Genomic DNA, 27,185 nt, shown 5'->3' with positions numbered 1-27,185 from the left:
CCTAATATCATACAATTTCATCAGTACTTGAGTAAGACCCTGATGAAAGAAACAAGTCTGACAACCTTTTCCACCAACTTTATTTTACAAATGTAGTGTTTGATCACTGCTGTATCCAAGGGGATCAAAATGCATTGGAGAAATTAAAAGTAGGCCTTTATATATTAAAATGAATAATAGTCATGAAAACATTCATGAAGTTCACTTGTAAATATCATCCCATACAAATCTATATAATCTCATACAAATCTAGATTTAGATTTATCCTTCCTCGTTCTATATAGGTTTAAATTCATTCATGATGGTGTCGAAACATACACCTATTCATTCATCTCGTTGTGTCTTATATTATTCACCATCTTTTACATGTGTTATTTGTCGTTACTCATCAAAAATATCCCTGTTGCCACATAATAGGCTATATAGAAATATGTTAAATGTTAAGCATTTGGGTGGTCACTGTACATTCCACTAAATACTCACATATAATTTGTTGAAGCCTCAAATTAATGTGTTATAGAAGAGAGCCACAACCCATTAGAATATTCTGATTGTACTAGCTATACAAAATACAATATACTTACACAAAAAAAGGTTTACCATGTACAAAATAATGGCAGAAGTGTATATAATGACTGTTTCAATGGTTATGGCTTGTGGTGATAGTACAGACATTGCTACAGACTTTCTGTGACTTGAATACAAATCTAAAACTAGGTTAGCTGTCCTAATTCCCTGAAAAAAGACACTGTTACTGAACATTCAGGTAGTTACTGTTATACCCTTTTTACCTACCTGTGTTTAAGACATTAATGTAAACACATCCATTGTGACATCATGTGTTAACCCTTTGGGTTTTATTGGGTTAGGCTGTGGTGTTAGCAAGTGTTTCAATTTGGTCCCAGACCCAGAACTTTTCCCTCCCTAGTCCCTATCAATATTGTCTGACTTTGTGAACGGTGAGTGTAATCAATCCACCCCAACACGTGGAACCAACACAACTTTTGCTAATACCTATGCAATATTTTCAAATAGTCTAGATAGAAGGCTCCATCTAGGGAAAGGGACTAGGGAGAGGTTTGTAATTGGGTCTTTGTCTCAAAACATACTGTAATAAATCCCTGTATTCAGGCATATGGTCAATGCATTACCAAGCCATGGAGTTGACATGCATCAAGATTAGACAGTGTTAGTTTGAATCCCCATTTTGTGTTCAGATGTAACAAAAACAAACAAAATATCATGAGAAAGATAGGTATCTAAAAACATGTAAACACTTAAAATCTCACTAAGAAAAATAACACCAACATCATTACTATAAGATAACCATTAATTATAACAACAATTATAATAATCATTAATAATAACATTTGTTGTAATCATGACAATAACCGACACGGACTACCCAGTGAACACCGTCTGACGCCGACGTCCATGGACATCTAAAAGATGCCATTTTGCTTACTGGGTAAGTTACCATTGTGTATAGGAAGATTGTCAAAAGAATATCTGTATCAACATGTCAGTCATTTTATCTCCTGAATTATGTCAGATTGTTTTCTTCTGTCCACTTGTAAGCAATATGAGACACTTTGTATACTGTAGATGATATATATATACAGTTATACTTCTCTCTTAGTCAAATACAAGTCTGTTCATTTTCTTAAGTCCCTTAAGTTTATCAAACACAGCCCCGCGCATCACCAGTGACTGAGTGTCCTTTTTTGCTGAATGTAAACCACTAAGACGTGATACAAAATATGTCTGTCTTTATCTGGTGCAAATATCAGGGGATTGTGCAAAAAACGTTTCTGTCTTAGTGTTTCCCTCTTTGAGCTGGGCTGGAAAAAAACTGCTCATGTTTTTTTTTTACAAGTTTGACTCCAGGCATCTACAGGACATTAGTACTCACACGTCAGTGACAATATCAACACCACAAATTAAGTGAAAGCATTAATATGCTGTATTATATGGTCCAAAGCCACACATGTAGGATAGGATAGCCCTTAATATTAAGCATTATTATTGATATTATGACATTTCTACCTAATAGAGAACGGTTGGAGTGTGTTACTATGAACAAGCAAGGTCCTCTTCTGATGAAGGGCATCCTAGCCAACCAAGTCTCTTCTGAGTCTCACCCTCATATCTGACTGCTTCATCATTGGAGTCATACTACAGTATGCATTATAGTCCACTGCTTTGTTACAGTCAATTCCCTAGACACATACACTTTGGCTTGCTCTGAAGCCAATCATTTGTATTGTCCTGTAGAAATGTTGGCTTGTGTCAGTTCTCCTCTGGTGAGATTAATAAAATGGTGATTGTCAGACGTGCTTTCTCTGTGGTATTTTATTTGTATCCCAATGCATGGCTTTGAAGGTCAGTCGTATTATGAAGTGCAACACCTGCATCATACTGTACTTGTTGTGCTCTATGAAAGAAAATACCCTGTAGTTGCAGTAGCTAATCCTCCTATTGGTAGGCTGATCAACTCAGAAGTTCCTCGTCAAACATAGTGACTCATGGCTCAATCAGATTTGGTTGTCCTGATGAAGACAGGTGGGTCACAGGGGAGCTCCAGGTAGAAGTTGCACTTAGGCACAGATTTAGGATCAGCTCAACCTCTCCAAATGCTGAGCATAACTATTAGGCGGCGGTGGGATGCAAAACTGACCTCAGATCAGTTACTGGGGGCAACTAGAGAATGTATGGAAGCAATTTTCCCAATGTCACTCACTCATTCACACAAGAAGCATCTATCGACAGCTCTGTTTTCCTGCGTCACAATGAGGCGGGCTCACTCGTACACCACTCCCTGGATTCAATACCATACATAATCCGACATTCCACATCATAGGTGATGAAGATCATCAGTTCAATGCTCCATGAGGAAAATAGCATCCTTTGATACAAGTGTAACCTGTTTTTCTATGTAACACTGAAGTACACAGTCTGGCCGTACACCACTCTTCTCTCTCTCATACTTAGATGTATTATCTTGGTCCCTCCTTTCTAATATGGCTCAAAAGTTTCTTTATTCTGTCAAACATTTGATATAAAACACGAGGTTATGCATGAACAAACAAGTTTCTTAACTAAGTCCTAGCTATCTAATTTCTCCCACATTTTTTTTCAGTTATTCATGGAATCAGTGTATGGCAATATGGCACATTAGATATGAAATATGGCTGATGTATCACATATATAAAAATGGCAGGATAATTCCGTTCCTCTACCATTTTGACCTCTAAACAAGTCCTTCATCTCCCTATATGTACAGATCGATTCACCATATTTCCTTCTCTACCCTTCCTATTCTCATATGTCTACTCTCTTCATGAAGACCACACACACAATAGGTAGAATTTGCCCTAACCACTGATACAGAGTCAGATATTTGTTCATCCCCCTAATGGTTAAGGGTGGGTTTAGGGGTGAGATAATCTGATCCTAGATCTGCAGTTGATGGCAATTTCTACCTGGTGCCCCTCACACTGTCACCTCATTCTTACTGCCTGTCCTGATGCCCTGACTGCCTCCCCCTCCTCCTCCACTTCCTCCTCCTCTACTTCCTCCTCCTGCTCCTCCGTCGCCCCCTCCTGGTATAAAGTGTAACTGCTCGATAGTGTTCTGCCTCTTGGCAGCGAAAGCCATCCTCTTGGCGCTGTGGCCCCCTAGCGTCCCTGTTCCCATGACAACCCCCGCCCCGGGCATCTCGCTACCACCCCAGCCCCCCATGCCTCCACTCATATGCCCCGTCATGCCCTGGCTTCTCTCCTGCTCCCTCCCCGAGGTGGGGTGAGAGTTCATCTTGATCATGTGGTGGCGGTCCAGGGAGGGCGTGGCACATACATTCTGCTGGGACTGGGCTTTCTGCTGAGGGGTGAGACCACCCCGGGGGAGAGTGGGGACCATGCCTCCCCCGCCTCCATGGGCGTATGGATCCTGCACACCCACTCCCATCCCTCCGACCCCTCTACCCATGCTCTCCTCCAGGTGATCTGGGGACATGAGTAGGCGATCCTGGGGACGCTCCTGGGGCCAATCCTTGGGCTTCCTCGTCAGGGTCTGGTTGTTGGACTGAGGCCGCTCCTGGGGTCGATCCTTGGGCTTCCTTGTCAGGGTCTGGGTGTTGGACTGAGGCCGCTCCTGGGGTCGATCCTGGGGCTTCCTTGTCAGGGTCTGGGTGTTGGACTGAGGCCGCTCCTGGGGTCGATCCTGGGGCTTCCTCGTCAGGGTCTGGGTGTTGGACTGAGGCCTCTCCTGGGGTCGATCCTGGGGCTTCCTTGTCAGGGTCTGAGTGTTGGAGTTCTTAGTAGCAGCAGCCATGGCTTTGTAGTACTGGTGCTGCTGGTTCTTGGACATCCTGGAGAGGGTCCCAGTGTTCCCGGGGACGTCCCCCATGTTGAGCAGCTGGTCCTGCGACATGACCTTCCTGGCAGGCTTGGACAGGGTGTCGTAGTTGAGGTTGTAGTGCTGCTCGGTTGGGTCCAGGGGGTAGGGGTTGACCGTGGGGGAGACGGGGGGTAGGCCGGTGGGTTGAATCCAGGGGCGGGGGGCGTGGCGGGGGAGGGTGCCCCTCCCACCCATGGTGTTGTAGTCTCCGCCACAGGGGATGTGGTGACTGGAGGACTGGAGAGCGGGCTGGGCCGTGTGGGGACGCCTCTTGGTGGTGCAGTAGCCCGATGAATATTCATCAAGACCACTCTTTTCTGGAATCAAAAAAGGAATAGTGAAACACATAAGTCATAGAGCTATTGTTTTCTGTGTAACGGGGTCTATCTCTATGTTGCTACGGGGTACACTACTCACCCAGGCGTTTGAGCGAGGAGTATCTGTTGAGCTCTGGCTTGGTGGCGTTCTCGTAGGATGGGGGGAGCTGTGCCAGGTTGTGGAGGGAGTGGTGGAAGGAGGGCTGCCCTTTAGTATTGTTGTGTTTGCTGGACAGAAGAGTGCCCCCTGCCGCCAGCTGGGTGTTGTTCATACGGGGGGCGTGCTCTGAGGGGTCAAAAGACAGCTATGTTATGGTGTGTTTGTTTCTTAATTGCTGTTTTTTGGACAACCTTTATCTAACCAGGTTGGTATCATTGACATGTATAAATTATTGTGAAAAAGTGTAAAACATGGAAGGGCACCAGATGCATACATTACAGTATGTCACTGGAACCAACTATTTACACCACCAGGTGACTTACCGATGGTAGCAGTGTGATTGGGACTGGTTCCTGAATGGATAAAATTGTGTTGAATATTTCCCACTGCAAAACAAACAAACAGTCATCAGCTGTGGAGCAACAGTGTATACATAATGTAGATGTGTGTGTACGTGAGTGAGACAGCAGAGGGATACACTGTATGATGTGTTCAATTGTGGATGTTATCAGGCGATTTCTAGCCTCACGGTTTATTAATCACATTAAGATCAAGGTATTCATCCTATTTTACATTACCTGGGCCAATTCCCCTTTACACGCTCACTCACTTATCATTTATTGAGCCTGTGGGAATCGACCAGGATATTGCACTTTGTTTCACATAACTGTCCCTCTTCGAAAACTTCCAAGTTCCTCGACGTACACATCTCCAATGAGATGAAATGGTCAAACCACAGGGACACCGTAGTAAAGAAGGCACAGCAGCGACTCTTCTACCTCAGGAGGCTGAATAAATGTGTCCTGTCTCCGAGGGCCCTCACAGTGTTTTACAGGAGCACCATCGAGAGACTACTGTCGGTCTGCATCGCATCCTGGTACGGAAACTCCACCGCCGCTGACTGCAAGGCTCTACAGAGGGTGGTACGCTCAGCCAAACGAGCCATTAGGTGCTCACTGCCTGCCCTCCAGGACACCTACAACACCAGGCGTCGCAGGAAGGCCAAGAAGATCATCAGGGACCTCGTGGCACCCAAGCCATCATGGCCTGTTCTCCCTGCTTTCATCGCCCAGACACTGGCAATATAGGAGTATCATGGAACAGGGCTCCGGGCAGCCGAGTGGAAATGGAGGAAAACTCGCCTCCCTGCGGACCTGGCATCCTTTCACTCCCTCCTCTCTACATTTTCCTCCTCTGTCTCTGCTGCTAAAGCCACTTTCTACCACTCTAAATTCCAAGCATCTGCCTCTAACCCTAGGAAGCTCTTTGCCACCTTCTCCTCCCTCCTGAATCCTCCTCCCCCTCCCCCCTCCTCCCTCTCTGCAGATGACTTCGTCAACCATTTTGAAAAGAAGGTCGACGACATCCGATCCTCGTTTGCTAAGTCAAACGACACCGCTGGTTCTGCTCACACTGCCCTACCCTGTGCTCTGACCTCTTTCTCCCCTCTCTCTCCAGATGAAATCTCGCTTCTTGTGACGGCCGGCCGCCCAACAACCTGCCCGCTTGACCCTATCCCCTCCTCTCTTCTCCAGACCATTTCCGGAGACCTTCTCCCTTACCTCACCTCGCTCATCAACTCATCCCTGACCGCTGGCTACGTCCCTTCCGTCTTCAAGAGAGCGAGAGTTGCACCCCTTCTGAAAAAACCTACACTCAATCCCTCCGATGTCAACAACTACAGACCAGTATCCCTTCTTTCTTTTCTCTCCAAAACTCTTGAACGTGCCGTCCTTGGCCAGCTCTCCCGCTATCTCTCTCAGAATGACCTTCTTGATCCAAATCAGTCAGGTTTCAAGACTAGTCATTCAACTGAGACTGCTCTTCTCTGCATCACGGAGGCGCTCCGCACTGCTAAAGCTAACTCTCTCTCCTCTGCTCTCATCCTTCTAGACCTATCGGCTGCCTTCGATACTGTGAACCATCAGATCCTCCTCTCCACCCTCTCCGAGTTGGGCATCTCCGGCGCGGCCCACGCTTGGATTGCGTCCTACCTGACAGGTCGCTTCTACCAGGTGGCGTGGCGAGAATCTGTCTCCTCACCACGCGCTCTCACCACTGGTGTCCCCCAGGGCTCTGTTCTAGGCCCTCTCCTATTCTCGCTATACACCAAGTCACTTGGCTCTGTCATAACCTCACATGGTCTCTCCTATCATTGCTATGCAGACGACACACAATTAATCTTCTCCTTTCCCCCTTCTGATGACCAGGTGGCGAATCGCATCTCTGCATGTCTGGCAGACATATCAGTGTGGATGACGGATCACCACCTCAAGCTGAACCTCGGCAAGACGGAGCTGCTCTTCCTCCCAGGGAAGGACTGCCCGTTCCATGATCTCGCCATCACGGTTGACAACTCCATTGTGTCCTCCTCCCAGAGCGCTAAGAACCTTGGCGTGATCCTGGACAACACCCTGTCGTTCTCAATAACATCAAGGCGGTGGCCCGTTCCTGTAGGTTCATGCTCTACAACATCCGCAGAGTACGACCCTGCCTCACACAGGAAGCGGCGCAGGTCCTAATCCAGGCACTTGTCATCTCCCGTCTGGATTACTGCAACTCGCTGTTGGCTGGGCTCCCTGCCTGTGCCATTAAACCCCTACAACTCATCCAGAACGCCGCAGCCCGTCTGGTGTTCAACCTTCCCAAGTTCTCTCACGTCACCCCGCTCCTCCGCTCTCTCCACTGGCTTCCAGTTGAAGCTCGCATCCGCTACAAGACCATGGTGCTTGCCTACGGAGCTGTGAGGGGAACGGCACCGCAGTACCTCCAGGCTCTGATCAGGCCCTAGACCCAAACAAGGGCACTGCGTTCATCCACCTCTGGCCTGCTCGCCTCCCTACCACTGAGGAAGTACAGTTCCCGCTCAGCCCAGTCAAAACTGTTCGCTGCTCTGGCCCCCCAATGGTGGAACAAACTCCCTCACGACTCCAGGACAGCGGAGTCAATCACCACCTTCCGGAGACACCTGAAACCCCACCTCTTTAAGGAATACCTAGGATAGGATAAAGTAATCCTTCTCACCCCCCCTTAAATGATTTAGATGCACTATTGTAAAGTGGCTGTTCCACTGGATGTCATAAGGTGAATTCACCAATTTGTAAGTCGCTCTGGATAAGAGCGTCTGCCAAATGACTTAAATGTAAATGTAAATGTAATGGCAAAAACTGTCAGACTGGCCAATAGGTTCTACCACCAACCATCAGGCTGCTGAATAGCCACTAGGCAGCTACCTACTCCCTCCCCCTTGCTTTTCCCCCTATGGATATTCTACCCCCTCCCAATAACACTTACCCTGCCCCTCCCCCCAATAGACATTATCATTGCTACAGTTGTAATATTATTTTATTATTGTCTCATTCACTTGTCTTTTTTTGACCTGCGCTGTTGGTTAAGTATTTCACTGGGCCCTGCGATTACATCTGCAACACTGTGCATGTGACCAATAACCTCATCTAATCTAATCCATTTTACTCCTTCCCCTTTCTTACAAGACAGTTTGAATTAAGCCTAAAGCCCAACAACAGCACAAAACAGGAGAAACGACTTTGAAACAGAAGTGTACTATTAGAGCTTGTCCTCATTTCCCTTTTTCATTTAAAAAACATGTTTCCTGTTTGTTCCAACTGAATGCTCCCCTGGCCACTCACGTCTGTTGTCCTTGCTGGGCAGGCCAGGAGCGTAGAGGTTTTTGGGAGGTCTGCCCAGCGTACCCTGTCCCTCCCCTGAACCACACAGAGCCACGCTGTTGTTCCTCTCATCCTGCTGCACTGGACTGGACTGGTGACGCAACATGTCCACCAGCGCTCTGAGAGGAGAAACCAAAAAGAGAATGTCAAAAATGTAAAAGTATAAGTCATTTGCTGGTGTAAAATGTGTTTTATTGCCTGGAGTAATAACAGTCCCCCCCCCCCCCGGCATTAACGATATCATATCTTGTCTGATCTTATGAATGAAGCATGCTGTAAACATGTTATAACGACATTATGAAATGATGAAAGAATCTGTGTTTGTCTGTCTGACTGTCCATCTGTCTGTCTGTCTTACGCTCTGTCTGTTCATCTGTCTGGTCTGTGACTGATTGACCCCTCCCCTCACCTTGGCATGTTGATCTCTCCGTTGTTGGCCTGCTGCGACACCTTGTTGAACATTATCTTAATCCCCACGGCAACCGCTACCATAAACACAATGACACCTCCAATCACAAAGCCTGTGTTGTGGCTCAGAGGCTGCAGAGGGTCCAGTTCCGGCTCATCATCATCCAGGAATATGGCGTTTGGTGGCGGGGTCTTGGCCCAATCCGGGGAGTCGTAGTTGGTACAGCTGCTCTGCTCCAAACGACGGGTGGGGTCGGGGCAGCAGAAGCGGTAGTGGCAGCTGCCACAGCAGTAGATGAAGCTGTCCTTGGAGCAGTTGAAGGTGTTGTCCAACTGGCCCATGACGTCATAGTAACCATGGCACACATCCACGTCCACCAGTGTGCGGGGAGGAGGAGCCACCTGGGCCGTGCCCAACGGCGGAGCCAGGGCTCCCGCTGCCGCAGACGTCACGTTCTTGGGGAACATGATCTGGGCCAGGGGTCGGGGAGGGGTCTCCAGAAACCCAGGGGATTCTGGAAGTTTCTCTGGAGCTTTGGGCCTGCCCCGGAGGGCAGCGGGGCGGAGATTGGCATGGATGGCCAGGAGGAGGAGAGGGGGGCTGGGGGCGGACTGAGGGGGTTCGGTGGAGCCCCCCTGGCGAGGCCGGGGGTCGGTACGTAGGGGAGAGGGAGAGGGGGAGCTGTCCTCAGCTGTGGTAAGTGGGGCAGCAAGGAGAGAGAGGAGGGAGACGGCGAAGACTTGGAGATTGGTGGTGGGCGTCATCTTTACATGACTAAGAGCTCTATTTTCTGTTGTCGACTCAACGCTGTTACAATGCTGTCCTTTTTTTCAGAATTAAACCACTAAAACACTATTTGAAACATTTAGATATCAGGTATGAGTTGTTTGGTACTCATAGTTTCAAAATATCCCAATTTAATAATGAATATGTCTGATGAACTTTGTTAATTAATTCTAGATATGCTTTAAGAGATGGAAGTCATGAGTGTCAACCAGTTGTAAGTGTCAACCATTGGTGACAGAGGTATTTACATGGCTTTCATTCTGTTACTCTTATCTTCAACATCTTCTGTGATAATATTCTGCATCCCATTACAGTAAAATCAGATCTGTATAAGCCTCACAGAGTAAACAAGGGTAAATTGAAAATGATGATCTTGATCAAACCCAGATCGTCTATTTCTTCTCCTAGTTCTAGAATCTATCTACCATACAAAACCTAGCTATGAATCATGTGAAGTTAGTTTGAGGTTATAACATTCACATGCAAAAATACAAAAATAGATGCAATCTACTTGGATGAAAGGTCAAACAGAGGGTTTTTACCTTCACCATGACGTATTCCTGAACACGTTGTGCTTTGTTTAGCTGAAGACAAGAAGTAAGCTTCCTCAATGAGTTGTGGCAATTTTAGACATTTCCTTTCAGTTATGGCACTTGTACAATAATATGTCACAAAATGACACATAGGCCTGTGTTTGAAGGGCAACAGTCCTCTGTAAACATTGTTCCTAAAATGTAAACAGTTAATGATTCAATCATGTCGTTTTGGTGCTGGATACATTCCAAGTTTGCACTTAGACTCAACCTGTAAACTAATAGTCTCTGAAAAAGTTGAAAAATGTACATATAAATGTGTAAATGTTTCAATATTATGCTAAATAAAAGATGTGTACTAATGATGTGTACTAAATAAATCTCATGCTAAATAAATCTAAATCATTTGTGTTCCTGTGCTTTTAGATGTTGCAGACCATTTGAATGGCAGTTGGAGAGGTTGTGGTTCTTGACGGGTCAGGGCACTGAATGGCTGTGGCGTAGTGTAAACATACTGTGTGACTGTAAAGCAGGACATTGCGCTTCCAGGCATATAAACATCACAGGTCACTAACTACATAATGCATTGGCCACTTATTTACTTAAATGTTTTATGGTCTTATCTAAAATGCATAGGCACTTACTGTTCCTCTGATTGGGCTGAAGGCTACAGAGCCAGCGCCCTACATTAAGGACAGAGGACAGTGAATACCACAAATGAGGAGAAAGTATAAAACGTTACGATAAATCGTATTATATCAAATAGACAGCTAGTGGCTGGATGGGTACCTCTGTTTTTAGATGTACAAACTTAGTATGTATGGTCTAGTATAGAATATACAAGGAAAAGAGCTTGAGGTTTAGATGTAACTCTACAGATTGAATTCAGTTGTGTCTCATTATGATGGTTGAGGACTGAATAGCACATTGTAGTTCACATGTGCCATTCCTTCAATAACTCTGATTATTCCTGATTTGGTCCTAAAACTGAAAGAAAAGCATTTTTGGAGAGAAATATGTAAATGTGTGGAGTTATTGTGTCTGAGGTTACAGGTGATAATAGACAGAGACAGCTCCGTCTCCCACACAAATTATAATTACATACAATTATCAAAACAGTTCTTATCTGTTGCTGAGCATGTAGGCATGGATAGGGGAGGCAGAGGGCTGCTGAAATCACTGATGGCTCTACTTGTTTCAATACATGTGAATAAAAACAATGGAGAATACAACCAGCAGTTCTCACTGTTCCAAGTTTTTATAAAGAACTCTTCTATTCCCTGAAAGTTCTGCTTGATTTCCTGTATAGTCTTCAGATTTGGATAAAGGGGATCAGTCCTGGAATGTCTTCACAGATTTGTGGATCCTGTATGGAACACAGAAAGAATCGATTAGGAGAGGGGACATCAAGCCCCCCCCCCACACACACACACACACACACAAACTCCCTCCCTCGTATTCTAACACACACACCACAGCAACACACAGACAACACACTCTGTAAGACACTCATGAATTGCTAAGAATTTCTAGCTATAAATTGGAATAGAACTTGTCAAGAAGTGTGCACCATGCATACTGTATGCACCTGAATTTGTGAGCTGTTTTGTGTGTGTGTGTGTGTGTGTGTGTGTGTGTGTGTGTGTGTGTGTGTGTGTGTGTGTGTGTGTGTGTGTGTGTGTGTGTGCGTGCGTGCGTGCGTGCGTGCGTGCGTGTGTGTGTGTGCAGGGCAGCCAGCCATATGCACCTGAATTTGTGAACTGTTTTGTGTGTGTGTGTGGGTGCGTGCGTGTGCGTGCGTGCGTGTGTGCGCGTGTGTGTGTGTGCAGGGCAGCCAGCCATATGCACCTGAATTTGTGTGCTGTTATGTGTGTGTGAGATAGCTGGCCCTCACATTGATAAGACAGAGATAGTGATATCGTAATAAATAGTGTAGTTTTATTAAAAACTTGCAGACATCCCAGCAGTCCCACTCACACACAGAACACCATCCTCCATTTAAACACACTGAAGTGCTTCAGGCAGCAGGCCACAGGTGTGTGCAAGTGCAATCAGCTAATTAACTAAGCTTGAACGCAGTCAGCTCACACAATTAAAGGGGCATGTCACTCATTCTAACGTTCAAACCAACAGGTAAAGGTTGAGCTGATGAATAAAGATCAATTAACTGGAAGGATGTGATAATTCATTGACAGTTTAGGATACTATATAAATAAATACACAATAAATCCATGCATACAAAGCTACTCCTTCACGGTGTGAGTGCATGTAGGTATGCTAGGTGTGTCTGTGTGTTAGTGTGTCTGCCTTTTGCAGGAGCATCAGCTCCTGAAAAGCAGATGAGAGAGGGAGTGAAAGAAAGAGTGAAACAGAGAGAGAGAGCAGGGTGATAAATGTAGGGTCGGGATTTAAATGAGCAGAGAGAGTTGGTGGGGAGCGGGAAGAGCCAGAGGTATAGACGCAGAGACGGTCGTGAGTGGGAGGGCGGTGTGTGGGTGGCACAGAATCAAGTACATTTCTCCCAGCACTTACCAATATAACACCGCACAGCACAGCACATCACAGTTGGACAGACCCACAAATGCACAACCCAAACAACATAACAAGATAGGGTGACACAACAAGCATGAAATATGATGGAAGAGAGTGATTTGGATGTCTTTTCACTTGCATCTGCAACATGTGATATCTGCACAATGAACACTGTTAATGCTGTTGTTGAAGTAGCAGCATGTATGTCAGTCAGAGAGATAGTGTGTGTGTGTGTGTGTGTGTGTGTGTGTGTGTGTGTGTGTGTGTGTGTGTGTGTGTGTGTGTGTGTGTGTGTGTGTGTGTGTGTGTGTGTGTGTGTGACTGCAGTATACTCTACAAGCATTCTGAACCTTTCTGTAGTCTCTCCCTCTCTCCTTTCATTCCTCTCGCTCTCTCCTTTCTCCCATCTCCCTCGTTCTCCCTTTCTTTCTTTTTCTCAGATTTGGTGCGTGGGTTGAGGCAGCTAACTCTCTTAGAATAGCACTGCAGCTCTGTCTGTGTGTAAGAGAGAGAGATAGATGGAGAGAGAGAGAGAGAGAGAAAATGAGGTATAGTCCAATCTACACCTATTCTGAAACGTCTACCTCCATCATCACTGGTTGTCCATGATACCATAATATCTTCCATTTCATCCTCTATCTATACATTGTTCTATCTCCATCACCACATTCCTTATCACTTCCACTAACAACATCTATTCTCATGAAAAGGTATCCCAACCTGAATTTTCCAGCAGGATATACTAATCCAAAAGACATGTCACGACTAAAGACGCAAATTAGAGTGAAACAAAGGTGGCGCTACAAAGTATTAACTTAAGGGGGCTGAATAATGTTGCACGCCCAATTTTTCAGTTTTTGATTTGTTAAAAAAGTTTGAAATATCCAATAAATGTCGTTCCACTTCATGATTGTGTCCCACTTGTTGTTGATTCTTCACAAAAAAATACAGTTTTATATCTTTATGTTTGAAGCCTGAAATGTGGCAAAAGGTCGCAAAGTTCAAGGGGGCCGAATACTTTCGCAAGGCACTGTATTTGTAGTTGTCTACGTATTCTAAGTCAGTGCCGTCCAGAGTAGTGATGCTGGATGGGCGGGCGGGCAGGTGCGGGCAGTGATCGATTGAATAGCATGCATTTAGTTTTATTTGCGTTTAAGAGCAGTTGGAGGCGACGGAATGAGAGTTGTATGGCATAGAAGCTCGTCTGGAGGTTAGTTAACACAGTGTCCAAGGAGGGGCCAGAAGTATACAGAATGGTGTCTTCTGCGTAGAGGTGGATCAGAGAATCACCAGCAGCAAGAGCAACATCATTGATGTATACAGAAAAGAGACTTGGCCCGAGAAAGAACCCTGTGGCACACCCATAGAGGCTGTCAGAGGACCGGACAACAGTCCCTTCGTTTTGACACACTGAACTCTATCAGAGAAGTAGTTGGTAAACCAGGCGAGGCAATCATTTGAGAAACCAAGGCTGTCGAGTCTGCCAATAAGAATGTTGTGATTGACAGTCGAAAGCCTTGGCCAGGTCGATGAATACGGCTGCACAGTAATGTCTCTTATTGATGGCGGTTATGATGTCGTTTAGAACCTTGAGCGTGGCTGAGGTGCACCCATGACCAGCTCTGAAAACAGATTGCATAGCGGAGAAGGTATGGTGGGATTCAAAATGGTCAGTAATCTGTTTGTTAACTTGGCTTTCGAAGACCTTAAAAAGATAGGGTAGGATAGATATAGGTCTGTAGCAGTTTGGGTCTAGAGTGTCTCTTCCTTTAAAAATAGGGATGACCGCGGCAGATTTCCAATCTTTGGGAATCAGAGACGATACGAAAGAGACGTTGAACAGGCTAGAAATATGGTTTGCAACAATTTAGGCGGATAATTTTAGAAAGAGAGGGTCCAGATTGTCTAGCCCGGCTGATTTGTAGGGGTCCAGATTTTGCAGCTCTTTCAGAACATCAGCTATCTGGATTTGGGTAAAGGAAAAATGGTGGGGGCTTTGGCGGGTGGCTGTGAAGGGTGACGGGCAGTTGACCGGGGTAGGGGTAGCCAAGTGGAAAGCATGGCCAGCCGTAGAGAAATGCTTATTGAAATTCTCAGTTATAGTGGATTTATCGGTGGTGACAGTGTTTCCTAGCCTCAGAGCAGTGGGCAGCTGGGATGAGGTGCTCTTATTCTCCATGGACTTTACAGTGTCCCAGAACTTTTTTGAGTTAGTACTACAGGATGCAAATTTCTGTTTGAAAAAGCTAGCCTTAGCTTTGAGAGGGGCATGCTTATTTAAGATGGTGAGGAAGGCACTTTTAAAGAATAGCCAGGCATCATCTACTGACGGGATGAGGTAAATGCCATTCCAGGATAACCCGGCCAGGTCGATTAGAAAGTCCTGCTCGCAGAAATGTTTCAGGGAGCGTTTGACAGTGATGAGGGGTGGTCGTTTGGTTGCAGACCCATTACGGATGCAGGCAATGAGGCAGTGATCGCTGAGATCTTGATTGAAAACAGCAGAGGTGTATTTGGAGGGCGAGTTAGTTAGGATGACATCTATGAGGGTGCCCGTGTTTACTGATTTGGGGTTGAACCTGGTCGGTTCATTGATAATTTGTGTGAGATTGAGGGCATCAAGCTTAGTTTGTAGGATGGCCGGGGTGTTAAGCATGTCCCAGTTTAGGTCACCTAGTAGCACGAGCTCAGAAGATAGATGGGGAGAAATCAATTCACATATGGTATCGAGGGCACAGCTGGGGGCAGAGGGAGGTCTATAGCAAGTGGCAACAGTGAGAGACTTGTTTCTGGAAAGGTGAATTTTTAGAAGTAGAAGCTCAAATTGTTTGGGTAGAGACTCAGATAGTAATACAGACTGCTTCCATCACGTGGACTGGGATATGTTTCGTATTGCGTCAAACAACAACATTGACGAATACGCTGATTCAGTGAGCGAGTGCATTAGAACGTGCGTTGAAGATGTCGTTCCCATAGCAACGATTAAAACATTCCCAAACCAGAAACCGTGGATTGATGGCAGCATTCGCGTGAAACTGAAAGCGCGAACCACTGCTTTTAATCAGGGCAAGGTGACCGGAAACATGACCGAATACAAACAGTGTAACTATTCCCTCCACAAGGCAATCAAACAAGCTAAGCGTCAGTATAGAGACAAAGTAGAATCGCAATTCAACGGCTCAGACACAAGAGGTATGTGGCAGGGTCTACAGTCAATCACGGATTACAAAAAGAAAACCAGCCCAGTCACGGACCAGGATGCCTTGCTCCCAGGCAGACTAAATAACTTTTTTGCCTGCTTTGAGGACAATACAGTGCCACTGACACGGCCCGCAACCAAAACATGCGGACTCTCCTTCACTGCAGCCGAGGTGAGTAAAACATTTAAACGTGTTAACCCTCGCAAGGCTGCAGGCCCAGACGGCATCCCCAGCCGCGCCCTCAGAGCATGCGCAGACCAGCTGGCTGGTGTGTTTATGGACATATTAAATCAATCCCTATCCCAGTCTGCTGTTCCCACATGCTTCAAGAGGGCCACCATTGTTCCTGTTCCCAAGAAAGCTAAGGTAACTGAGCTAAACAACTACCGCCCCGTAGCACTCACTTCCGTCGTCATGAAGTGCTTCGAGAGACTAGTCAAGGACCATATCACCTCCACCCTACCTGACACCCTAGACCCACTCCAATTTGCTTACCGCCCAAATAGGTCCACAGACGATGCAATCTCAACCACACTGCACACTGCCCTAACCCATCTGAACAAGAGGAATACCTATGTGAGAATGCTGTTCATCGACTACAGCTCAGCATTTAACACCATAGTACCCTCCAAACTCGTCATCAAGCTCGAGACCCTGGGTCTCGACCCCGCCCTGTGCAACTGGGTACTGGACTTCCTAACGGGCCGCCCCCAGGTGGTGAGGGTAGGTAACAACATCTCCACCCCGCTGATCCTCAACACTGGGGCCCCATAAGGGTGCGTTCTGAGCCCTCTCCTGTACTCCCTGTTCACCCACGACTGCGTGGCCACGCACGCCTCCAACTCAATCATCAAGTTTGCGGACGACACAACAGTGGTAGGCTTGATTACCAACAACGATGAGACGGCCTACAGGGAGGAGGTGAGGGCCCTCTGAGTGTGGTGTCAGGAAAATAACCTCACACTCAACGTCAACAAAACTAAGGAGATGATTGTGGACTTCAGGAAACAGCAGAGGGAACACCCTCCTATCCAAATGGATGGAACAGTAGTGGAGGCTGAAGAAATTTGGCTTGTCACCAAAAGCACTCACAAACTTCTACAGATGCACAATCGAGAGCATCCTGGCGGGCTGTATCACCGCCTGGTACGGCAACTGCTCCGCCCACAACCGTAAGGCTCTCCAGAGGGTAGTGAGGTCTGCACAACGCATCACCGGGGGCAAACTACCTGCCCTCCAGGACACCTACACCACCCGATGTCACAGGAAGGCCATAAAGATCATCAAGGACAACATCCACCCGAGCCCCTGCTTGTTCACCCCGCTATCATCCAGAAGGCGAGGTCAGTACAGGTGCATCAAAGCTGGGACCGAGAGACTGAAAAACAGCTTCTATCTCAAGGCCATCAGACTGTTAAACAGCCACCACTAACATTGAGTGGCTGCTGCCAACACACTGACTCAACTCCAGCCACTTTAATAATGGGAATTGATGTAAAATGATGTAAAATATATCACTAGCCACTTTAAACAATGCTACCTAATATAATGTTTACATACCCTACATTATTCATCTCATATGTATACGTATATAGTGTACTCTATATCATCTACTGCATCTTTATGTAAAACATGCACTAGCCACTTTAACTATGCCACTTTGTTTACATACTCATCTCATATGTATATACTGTACTCGATACCACCTACTGCATCTTGCCTATGCCTCTCTGTACCATCACTCATTCATATATCTTTATGTACATATTCTTTATCCCTTTACACTTGTGTGTATAAGGTAGTAGTTTGGAATTGTTAGTTAGATTACTCGTTGTTTATTACTGCATTGTCAGAACTAGAAGCACAACCATTTCGCTACACTCGCATCAACATCTGCTAACCATGTGTATGTGACAAATAAAATTTGATTTGATTTGATTTACAACTCTGCAGGCTATCTCTGCAGTAGATTGCACCACCGCACCCTTTGGCAGTTCTATCTTGGCGGAAAGCGTTATAGTTAGGAATGGAAATTTCAAGGTTTTTGGTGGTTTTCCAAAGCCAAGATTCAGACACGGCTAAGACATCTGGGTTGGCAGAGTGTGCTAAAGCAGTGAGTAAAACAAACTTAGCGAGTAGGCTTCTAATGTTAACATGCATGAAACCAAAGCTTTTACGGATAGAGAAGTCAGCAAATGAGAGCACCTGGGGGGTGGGAGTGGAGCTAGGCACTGCAGGACCTGGATTAACAGTTCCCGCTCAGCCCAGTCAAAACTGTTCGCTGCTCTAGCCCCCCAATGGTGGAGCAAACTCCCTCACGACGCCAGGACAGCGGAGTCAATCACCACCTTCCGGAGACACCTGAAACCCCACCTCTTTAAGGAATACCTAGGATAGGATAAAGTAATCCTTCTCACCCCCCCTTAAATGATTTAGATGCACTATTGTAAAGTGGCTGTTCCACTGGATGTCATAAGGTGAATTCACCAATTTGTAAGTCGCTCTGGATAAGAGCGTCTGCCAAATGACTTAAATGTAAATGTAAATTAACCTCCACATCACCAGAGGAACAGAGGAGAAGTAGGATAAGGGTATGGCTAAAGACTATACGAACTGGCCGTCTAGCACGTTCAGAACAGAGAGTAAAAGGAGCAGGTTTCTGGGCACGATAGCATAGATTCAAGGCATAGTGTACAGACAAAGGTAAGGTAGGATGTGAGTACATTGGAGGTAAACCTAGGCATTGAGTAATGAAGAGAGAGATATAGTCTCTAGAGATGTTTAAACCAGGTGATGTCATCGCATATGTAGGAGGTGGAACTACATGGTTGGTTAAGGCATATTGAGCAGGGCTAGGGGCTCTACAGTAAAATAAGACAGTAATCACTAACCAGGACAGTAATGGACAAGGCATATTGATATTAGAGAGAGGCATGTGTAGCCAAGTGAACATATGGCTCCAGCGAGGGGTTGGGCTGGCTGGGGACACAGCGATTCAGACAGTTAGCAGGCCGATGCTAACAAGCTAACAGTTAGTAGGCCGGGGCTAAACAAGCTAGCAGCTAGTAGACCGGGGCAAGCTAGCAGTTAGCAGGCCGGGTTAGCAAGCAAGCAGTTAGCATGGGCTAGCAGTTACAGACCGGGCAGGTAAGCTAGCAGTTAGCAGGCCGGGGCCGGAAACTAGCAGTTAGTAGACCGGGGCAAGCTAGCAGTTAGCAGGCCGGGTTAGCAAGCAGTTAGCAGGGGCTAGCAGTTAGCAGACTGGGCAGGCAAGCTGGCAGTTAGCCGACCGGGTTAGCAAGCAAGCAGATAGCAGGGGCTAGAAAGTTAGCCTTTGGGGGGCGTCGCGATGGGGGTAAGTCTGCTTTTGCCTCTTCATGCGGTGACGTTGATAGACCAGTTGTGGAATTAGTAGGGTTCCAAGTAGCTCTCGGTAGCTAGCAAGCCTAGCTGGTTAGCATAATGGGCCTTCAGCGGGCGTCGCGCCTGAGGGGCATGTTGGGAGTTCTCGGGCAGATTATGTAGGTATTCCAGTCGTAGGGGATCTGCGGGGTTCCATCTCCCGTACCGGCTGTAGAAGGGGTCCGGATATTGTAGCCCAGGAGTATACTTTGGTGGTGGCCCAGGAGTATACTTCGGTGGTAGCACAGGAGCTCTAGCCGGGCGAGCTTCAAGCTAATTTATGCTTGCTCTGGGATGGAAATGCTAGCCAGGAGTAGTCATCCGGGATTGCGGTTAGCTAGTTGTGAAGATCCAGATGAAAATGTTCAGTTTGCGGTAGGAATCCGTGGATAAAAATAACAGGTCCGTTATGCTCTGGTTAGAGTCACGTTGTTCGAACTGATGAGAGCTTTCCGAGCTGAAGGTTAGCTGATGACCGCTGGTAATGGTTTGCTGACTGATAGCTGGTAATTAGCTGGCTAGCTTCAGTTGAGGGATTCCAGATCCGAAGTAAATATAAATACTTTAGGGGGAAAAAAGCAGATTCACGCCACATTGGGGGAGGCGGGTTGCAGGAGAGTATTTAGATGTTGAGGATTAGCAAAATATTTTAAAGGATATGCGACGAAAAAGATGTAAAACGATATATACAAGGGACACGACAGGACAAAGACGTCTGACTGATACGCCATCTTGGAACGGGCCACTGTATACTGTAAGTAAGCTATAGTTATATCTCTATAGTTACCACTATATACTGTAACATCGTAAGTTAGACGTCTCTATAGTTATATCTCTATAGTTACCACTATATGCTGTAACATCATAAGTTAGATATCTCTATAGTTAAATCTCTATAGTTACCACAATATACTGTAAGATAGTCTCTATAGTTATATCTCTATAGTTACCACTATATACTGTAACATCGTAAATTAGACGTCTCTATAGTTATATCTCTATAGTTACCACTATGTACTGTAAAATCGGAAGTTAGATGTCGCTATAGCTATATGGGGGGCAGCAGCGTAGCCTAGTGGTTAGAGCGTTGGACTAGTGACTGGAAGGTTGTGAGTTCAAACCCCTGAACAGGCAGTTAACCCACTGTTCCCAGGCCGTCATTGAAAATAAGAATGTGTTCTTAACTGACTTGCCTGGTTAAATAAAGGTAAAATAAATAAATAAATATCTCTATAGTTACCACAATATACTGTAACATCGTAAGTTAAATGTATCCATAGTTATATCTCTACAGTTACCACTATATACTGTAATATTGTAAGTTAGATATCTCTGTTGTTATATATATATATATATATATATAGATACCACTATATACTGTAAGTTAGATATCTCTATCGTTAAATCTCTATAGTTACAACTACTTGCTGTAACATCAGAAGTTTGATATCTACATAGGTACCACCATATGTGGTAACATCGTTAGACATCTCTGTAGTTATATCTCTATAGTTACCACTATATACTGTAACACTGTAAGTTAGATGTCTTTATAGTTATATCTCTATAGTTACCACTATATAATGTAACATCAGAAGTTAGATGTCTCTATAGTTATATCTCTATAGTTACCACTATATAATGTAACATCAGAAGTTAGATGTCTCTATAGTTATATCTCTATAGTTACCACTATATACTGTAACATCAGAAGTTAGATGTCTCTATAGTTATATCTCTACAGTTACCACTATATAATGTAACATCAGAAGTTAGATGTCTCTATAGTTATATCTCTATAGTTACCACTATATACTGAAACATCAGAAGTTAGATGTCTCTATAGTTATATCTCTATAGTTACTACTATATACTGTAAGATCAGAAGTTAGATGTCTCTATAGTTATATCTCTATAGTTACCACTATATACTGAAACATCAGAAGTTAGATGTCTCTATAGTTATATCTCTATAGTTACCACTATATAATGTAACATCAGAAGTTAGATGTCTCTATAGTTATATCTCTATAGTTACCACTATATACTGAAACATCAGAAGTTAGATGTCTCTATAGTTATATCTCTATAGTTACCACGATATAATGTAACATCAGAAGTTAGATGTCTCTATAGTTATATCTCTATAGTTACCACTATATACTGTAAAATAAGATGTTAGACGTCTCTGTTTTTTTTGTTTTTTTTTACCTTTATTTAACCAGGCAAGTCAGTTAAGAACAAATTCTTATTTTCAATGACAACCTAGGAACAGTGGGTTAACTGCCTGTTCAGGGGCAGAACGACAGATTTGTACCTTGTCAGCTCAGGGATTCGAACTTGCAACCTTTCGATTACTAGTCCAACGCTCTAACCACTAGGCTATCTGTAGTTATATCTATATAGTCACCACTATATACTGTAACATCAGAAGTTAGATGTCTCTATAGTTATATATCTATAGTTATCACTATATACTGTAACATCAGAAGTTAAATGTCTCTATAGTAATATCTCTATAGTTACCACTATATACTGTAACATCAGAAGTTAAATGTCTCTATAGTAATATCTCTATAGTTACCACTATATACTGTAACACTGTAAGTTATATGTCTTTATAGTTATATCTCTATAGTTACCACTATATACTGTAACACTGTAAGTTAGATGTCTTTATAGTTATATCTCTATAGTTACCACTATATACTGCAACATCAGATGTTAGACGTCTCTGTGTAACGGCGTTCTTCTGTTGAAGGAGGAGTGGACCAAAATGCAGCGTGGTGGTTACTCATGTTTATTGATGAAAAATGACTAGACATGAAATAACTGAAACGTACAAAAAAACAACAGACGGAAACGTGAAAAACTATACAGCCTGTCTGGTGAATATAAACACAGAGACAGGAACAATTACCCACGAAACACTCAAAGAATATGGCTGCCTAAATATGGTTCCCAATCAGAGTGAGAACCACCTCAGGAAGCCATAGACTACGCTATACACCCCACAAAACCCCAAGATGAAACACACCACAATAAACCCATGTCACACCCTGGCCTGACCCAATAAATGAAGATAAACATGATATATTTTGACCAGGGCGTGACACACTATAGTTATATCTCTATAGTTACCACTATATACTGAAACATCAGATGTTAGATGTCTCTATAGTTATATCTCTATAGTTACCACTATATACTGAAACATCAGAAGTTAGATGTCTCTATAGTTATATCTCTACAGTTACCACAATATACTGTAACATCAGAAGTTCTATGTCTCTATAGTTATATCTCTATAGTTACCACAATATACTGTAACATCAGAAGTTAGATGTCTCTATAGTTATATCTCTATAGTTACCACTATATACTGAAACATCAGAAGTTAGATGTCTCTACTTTGACTTGTCTCGACTTTGACTTGGCCATTCTAACACCTGGATATGTTTATTTTTGAACCATTCCATTGTAGATTTTGCTTTATGTTTTGGATCATTGTCTTGTTGGAAGACAAATCTACGTCCCAGTCTCAGGTCTTTTGCAGACTCCATCAGGTTTTCTTCCAGAATGGTCCTGTATTTGGCTCCATCCATCTTCCCTGTCCCTGCCGAAGAAAAGCAGGCCCAAACCATGATGCTGCCACCACCATGTTTGACAGTGGGGATGGTGTGGTCAGGGTGATGAGCTGTGTTGCTTTTACGCCAAACATAACGTTTTGCATTGTTGCCAAAAAGTTCAATTTTGGTTTCATCTGACCAGAGCACCTTCTTCCACATGTTTGGTGTGTCTCCCAGGTGGCTTGTGGCAAACTTTAAACAACACTTTTTATGGATATCTTTAAGAAATGGCTTTCTTCTTGCCACTCTTCCATAAAGGCCAGATTTGTGCAATATACGACTGATTGTTGTCCTATGGACAGAGTCTCCCACCTCAGCTGTAGATCTCTGCAGTTCATCCAGAGTGATCATGGGCCTCTTGGCTGCATCTCTGATCAGTCTTCTCCTTGTATGAGCTGAAAGTTTAGAGGGATTTGTTAGATTGTTAGATTTGCAGTGGTCTGATACTCCTTCCATTTCAATATTATTGCTTGCACAGTGCTCCTTGGGATGTTTAAAGCTTGGGAAATCTTTTTGTATCCAAATCCGGCTTTAAACTTCTTCACAACAGTATCTTGGACCTGCCTGGTGTGTTTCTTGTTCTTCATGATGCTCTCTGCGCTTTTAACGGACCTCTGAGACTATCACAGTGCAGGTGCATTTATACGGAGACTTGATTACACACATGTGGATTGTATTTATCATCATTAGTCATTTAGGTAAACATTGGATCATTCAGAGATCCTCACTGAACTTCTGGAGAGAGTTTGCTGCACTGAAAGTAAAGGGGCTGAATAATTTTGCATGCCCAATTTTTCAGTTTTTGATTTGTTAAAAAAGTTTGAAATATCCAATAAATGTTAACACTATATACTGTAAGTTAGTCTCTACAGTTGTATCTCTATAGTTACCACATAATGATGTTACATCAGAAGTTAGATTTGTCTACAGAGACCACTATATGCTTTAACATCGTTAGACATCTCTATAGTTATATCTCTATAGTTACCACTATATACTGTAACATCGTAAGTTAGATGTCTCTATAGTTGTATCTCTATAGTTACCACTATATACTGTAACATCTTAAGTTAGATATCTCTATGGTTATATCTCTATAGTTACCACTAAATACTATAAGTTAGTCTCTATTGTTAAATCTGTATAGTTACTACTATACAATCAGTGGCCAGTTTACAAAAATAGTTTGCCACTACAGATTGAATCACATGGTAGTGACGTGCTATATAAAGCAGTCAGACAGGCATTGAGGCATTCAGTTACTGTTCGATTGAACGTTAGAATGGGCAAAATTAGCAACTTAAGCATGGTATGATTTTCAGTGCCAGGCGCGCGGTTTCGAGTGTCTCAGAAACAGCCGGCCTCCTGGGCTTTTCACCCACGACACTCTAGGGTTTACCGAGAATGTTGCGACAAACAAAAAGCATCCAGTAAGTGACAATCCTGTGGGCGAAAACAGCTTATTGATGAGAGGTCGAAGAAGAATGGCAAGAATCGTGCAAAAGGCAGGCCACAAACAGGCAAATAATGACGCAGTACAACAATGGTGTGCAGAATGGCATCTTGGAACGCACAACTCGTTGGTCCTTGTCACCGATTGGCTATTGCAGCAGACGACCACACCGGGTTCCACTCCTATCAGCTAAAAACAAGACGAAGAAGAAGCGGCTCCAACAACACTGGACAATTGAGGAGTGGGAAAACTTTGGCTGGTTCAACAAATCCCAGTTCCTGTTGCGTCATGCTGACGGCAGAGTCTGGATTTGGCGTAAGCAGCAAGAGTCCATGGCCCCATCCTGCATGGACAGGCTGGTAGCAGTGGTGTAATGGTGTGGGGAATGATTTCCTGGTACACGTTAGGTCCCTTGACACCAATTGAGCAACGTTTTTATGATCCAAAGAATTCAGGCTGTTCTGGAGACAAAGGAGGTCCGACACGGTACTTGATGGGTGTACCTTAAACTGGCCACTGAGTTTATACTGTAACATTGTAAGTTAGATTCCTCTCTATAGATGTCTCTGTATAGTTATTTCTCTTCCTGACTAGAAGCACTGCAGTTGCATGAGGAGTGGGGGCAGAGGCAAGGGTGTCTCACATACAACGTTGCATGCTAAAGGACGGGAGGAAAGGAGGGAGGGAGTGAGAGAATACATGGGAACAAAAAGTGAAGGACAAAACACTCAGTGCTGTGCAGATCAGAATGATGTATCCATGAGTTCCATGTCCACTGAAGGAAGGACATCATGACATGACACTAAACTAATTCAGAACAAACACACAGGACTAATCCTGCATGCCATTGTATCACAGCAACAGCATCTTGCTTATTGATTTACGATACTATAGTGTGAAGAAGATGTAACAAAACGTGTCCATCATGACTCATTGGTTTCAGATTGGTTTGATCCAATCTGGGTGTGGAGAGGGAAATATCTCTGTGAAGAGCAAAATGTTAAATGCTCACATTTGAACAACATTCCTTTCATATTCCATATTGAAAAGCAATAGAGTCTAATATGCACACTGCACAAAAAAACGAGTTTAATTCTGATAAAAGGCCAGCAGAGAAGAAGTAGCCTAGTGCAAACAGACGTAAATCTGAAATGCCCATAGTGAGTTTAACTGCGCAATGAACCTGCCGCTGCTTGTGTACCCATATCTGGCTGTAACCGGTCTGTGTATGAATGGATTCCGGCACATCTATATCTTTTACAGGTTAACAACTTGTAGCTCAGCCACTGCACGCATACATTATTGCATGTGGGTTACGGAGGTATGACTTGCATGTATCATTAAGCGTGCGTGGGTGTATAATAACCCGAGTGTGTATACACTGACTGGCTGCGTGTGTGTCGTCTAATCACATATGAAGTATCAATGTATAAAAACTGTGTTAATGTGTATCAGCTGCGTCTTACAAGCGTGTTTGTGTGATAAATTGATTTCTGTGGCGCAGCTTTCAAATCAATACGTTTTGTTGCTGTATCCTATATTTATCCATATTGATAGCAAATCACTTTGTGCCATATGTGGAACCCGAGGCAACGAGAAACACTAAGACAATTTAAACTATTACTGAGCATTTGTTTCATGATGTTCCTGTATCAAAAAAGGTTAATATATTGCCATGACTTACCTGCGCGTTCTGCCGGATAACAGCCGGGGAAACCGTGCGCACTGGATTGCTGCGATAAATTCGCTCTGGTTAGTCAATAACGACTGTCTTATAAACTGTTGAAGGAAGACTATTGTGACAAACCCTCCTCATTTTGTGATCGATAAACTGCTGCCCAATGTTGTGTACCAGCATATCCGTCGACAATATGACATATCTGCACTATTTATTTTTACTAGCCTGAGCTAAACTCTCATAGTTGACTCTATCGATGGAATAAACTATTATTATCATAGCCTACAAGCTGTGCAATGGCAAGTTTATGGAAATATTGTCTAACTTTTCCCGGTGAAATACATTTTGTAACTAAACGATGTGCATAAATTCCATGTGTTGCACATATAATTGTCTGGTAAAAAAAAATCCGTACCAGAAAACGCAAATCTAGCTATCCTACGAAACTCACTATAGCAAGCAAGTGCAGCACAATAGGTATATCACACCGGCAAAAGGAAGGTCGCCAGAATTTTTTTTCCTGAATTAAACTACACATTTTCCTCTGCAAATTTACGTTCCATTTATTCCAGGCTGATATAAGAGTTCAGTCAGAAATTCCGACCTCGCCGATCATAAAATGCCTATGGGGTTGTGCGACTGGTCTCACTAAGGTCCGCAAAGCTCAAGTGCGCTCCCATTGGTCGCTCGAACTGGTGTTGATGAGAGTTCTTTCCAGGGCTTTCGGGTGCTGAATTCCAACCCATCCATGATGGTCTGTAATTGGCTTAAGGAAGTGATTATGCTTCCAATACGATTGGTTCCAATACCAGAATGAATGTATACAGAAGACATGAGCTATCCTTCTCAATGATGCACTGCAACTGCTATGCAGAGCCGGATTATGGACCATTATGTACGGCAAACGTACCACGGGGCCCCCGACTTCCAGGGGGCCCCCAAGATAGCATATGAACGCGTCATAAGCAATGGCAAAGTGTGTAGAATTTCTGGAAATCA

At 44.3% G+C, this 27,185-nt stretch overlaps 1 protein-coding gene across 1 annotated transcript; it reads right to left on the bottom strand.

Moving 5' to 3' along the window:
* Nucleotides 1–62: 62 nt before the first annotated feature.
* Nucleotides 63–26,791, bottom strand: LOC135521859 (uncharacterized). Its single transcript, XM_064947631.1, has 6 exons — nucleotides 26,193–26,791; nucleotides 8,974–11,658; nucleotides 8,526–8,683; nucleotides 5,199–5,261; nucleotides 4,816–5,001; nucleotides 63–4,715 (listed from the first exon to the last, which is right to left on the bottom strand). The coding sequence occupies exons 2-6, from the start codon at nucleotides 9,735–9,737 to the stop codon at nucleotides 3,493–3,495; spliced, it is 2,394 nt and encodes a 797-aa protein (XP_064803703.1). The 5' UTR covers nucleotides 9,738–11,658; nucleotides 26,193–26,791; the 3' UTR covers nucleotides 63–3,492.
* Nucleotides 26,792–27,185: the final 394 nt, after the last annotated feature.

This window comes from Oncorhynchus masou, chromosome 30 (genome assembly GCF_036934945.1).
Source record: "Oncorhynchus masou masou isolate Uvic2021 chromosome 30, UVic_Omas_1.1, whole genome shotgun sequence".
In the NCBI taxonomy this organism is placed as follows: domain Eukaryota; kingdom Metazoa; phylum Chordata; class Actinopteri; order Salmoniformes; family Salmonidae; genus Oncorhynchus; species Oncorhynchus masou.
The sequence above is the reverse complement of the archived record's forward strand: the minus strand, read 5'-3'. Positions and strand labels throughout refer to the sequence as shown.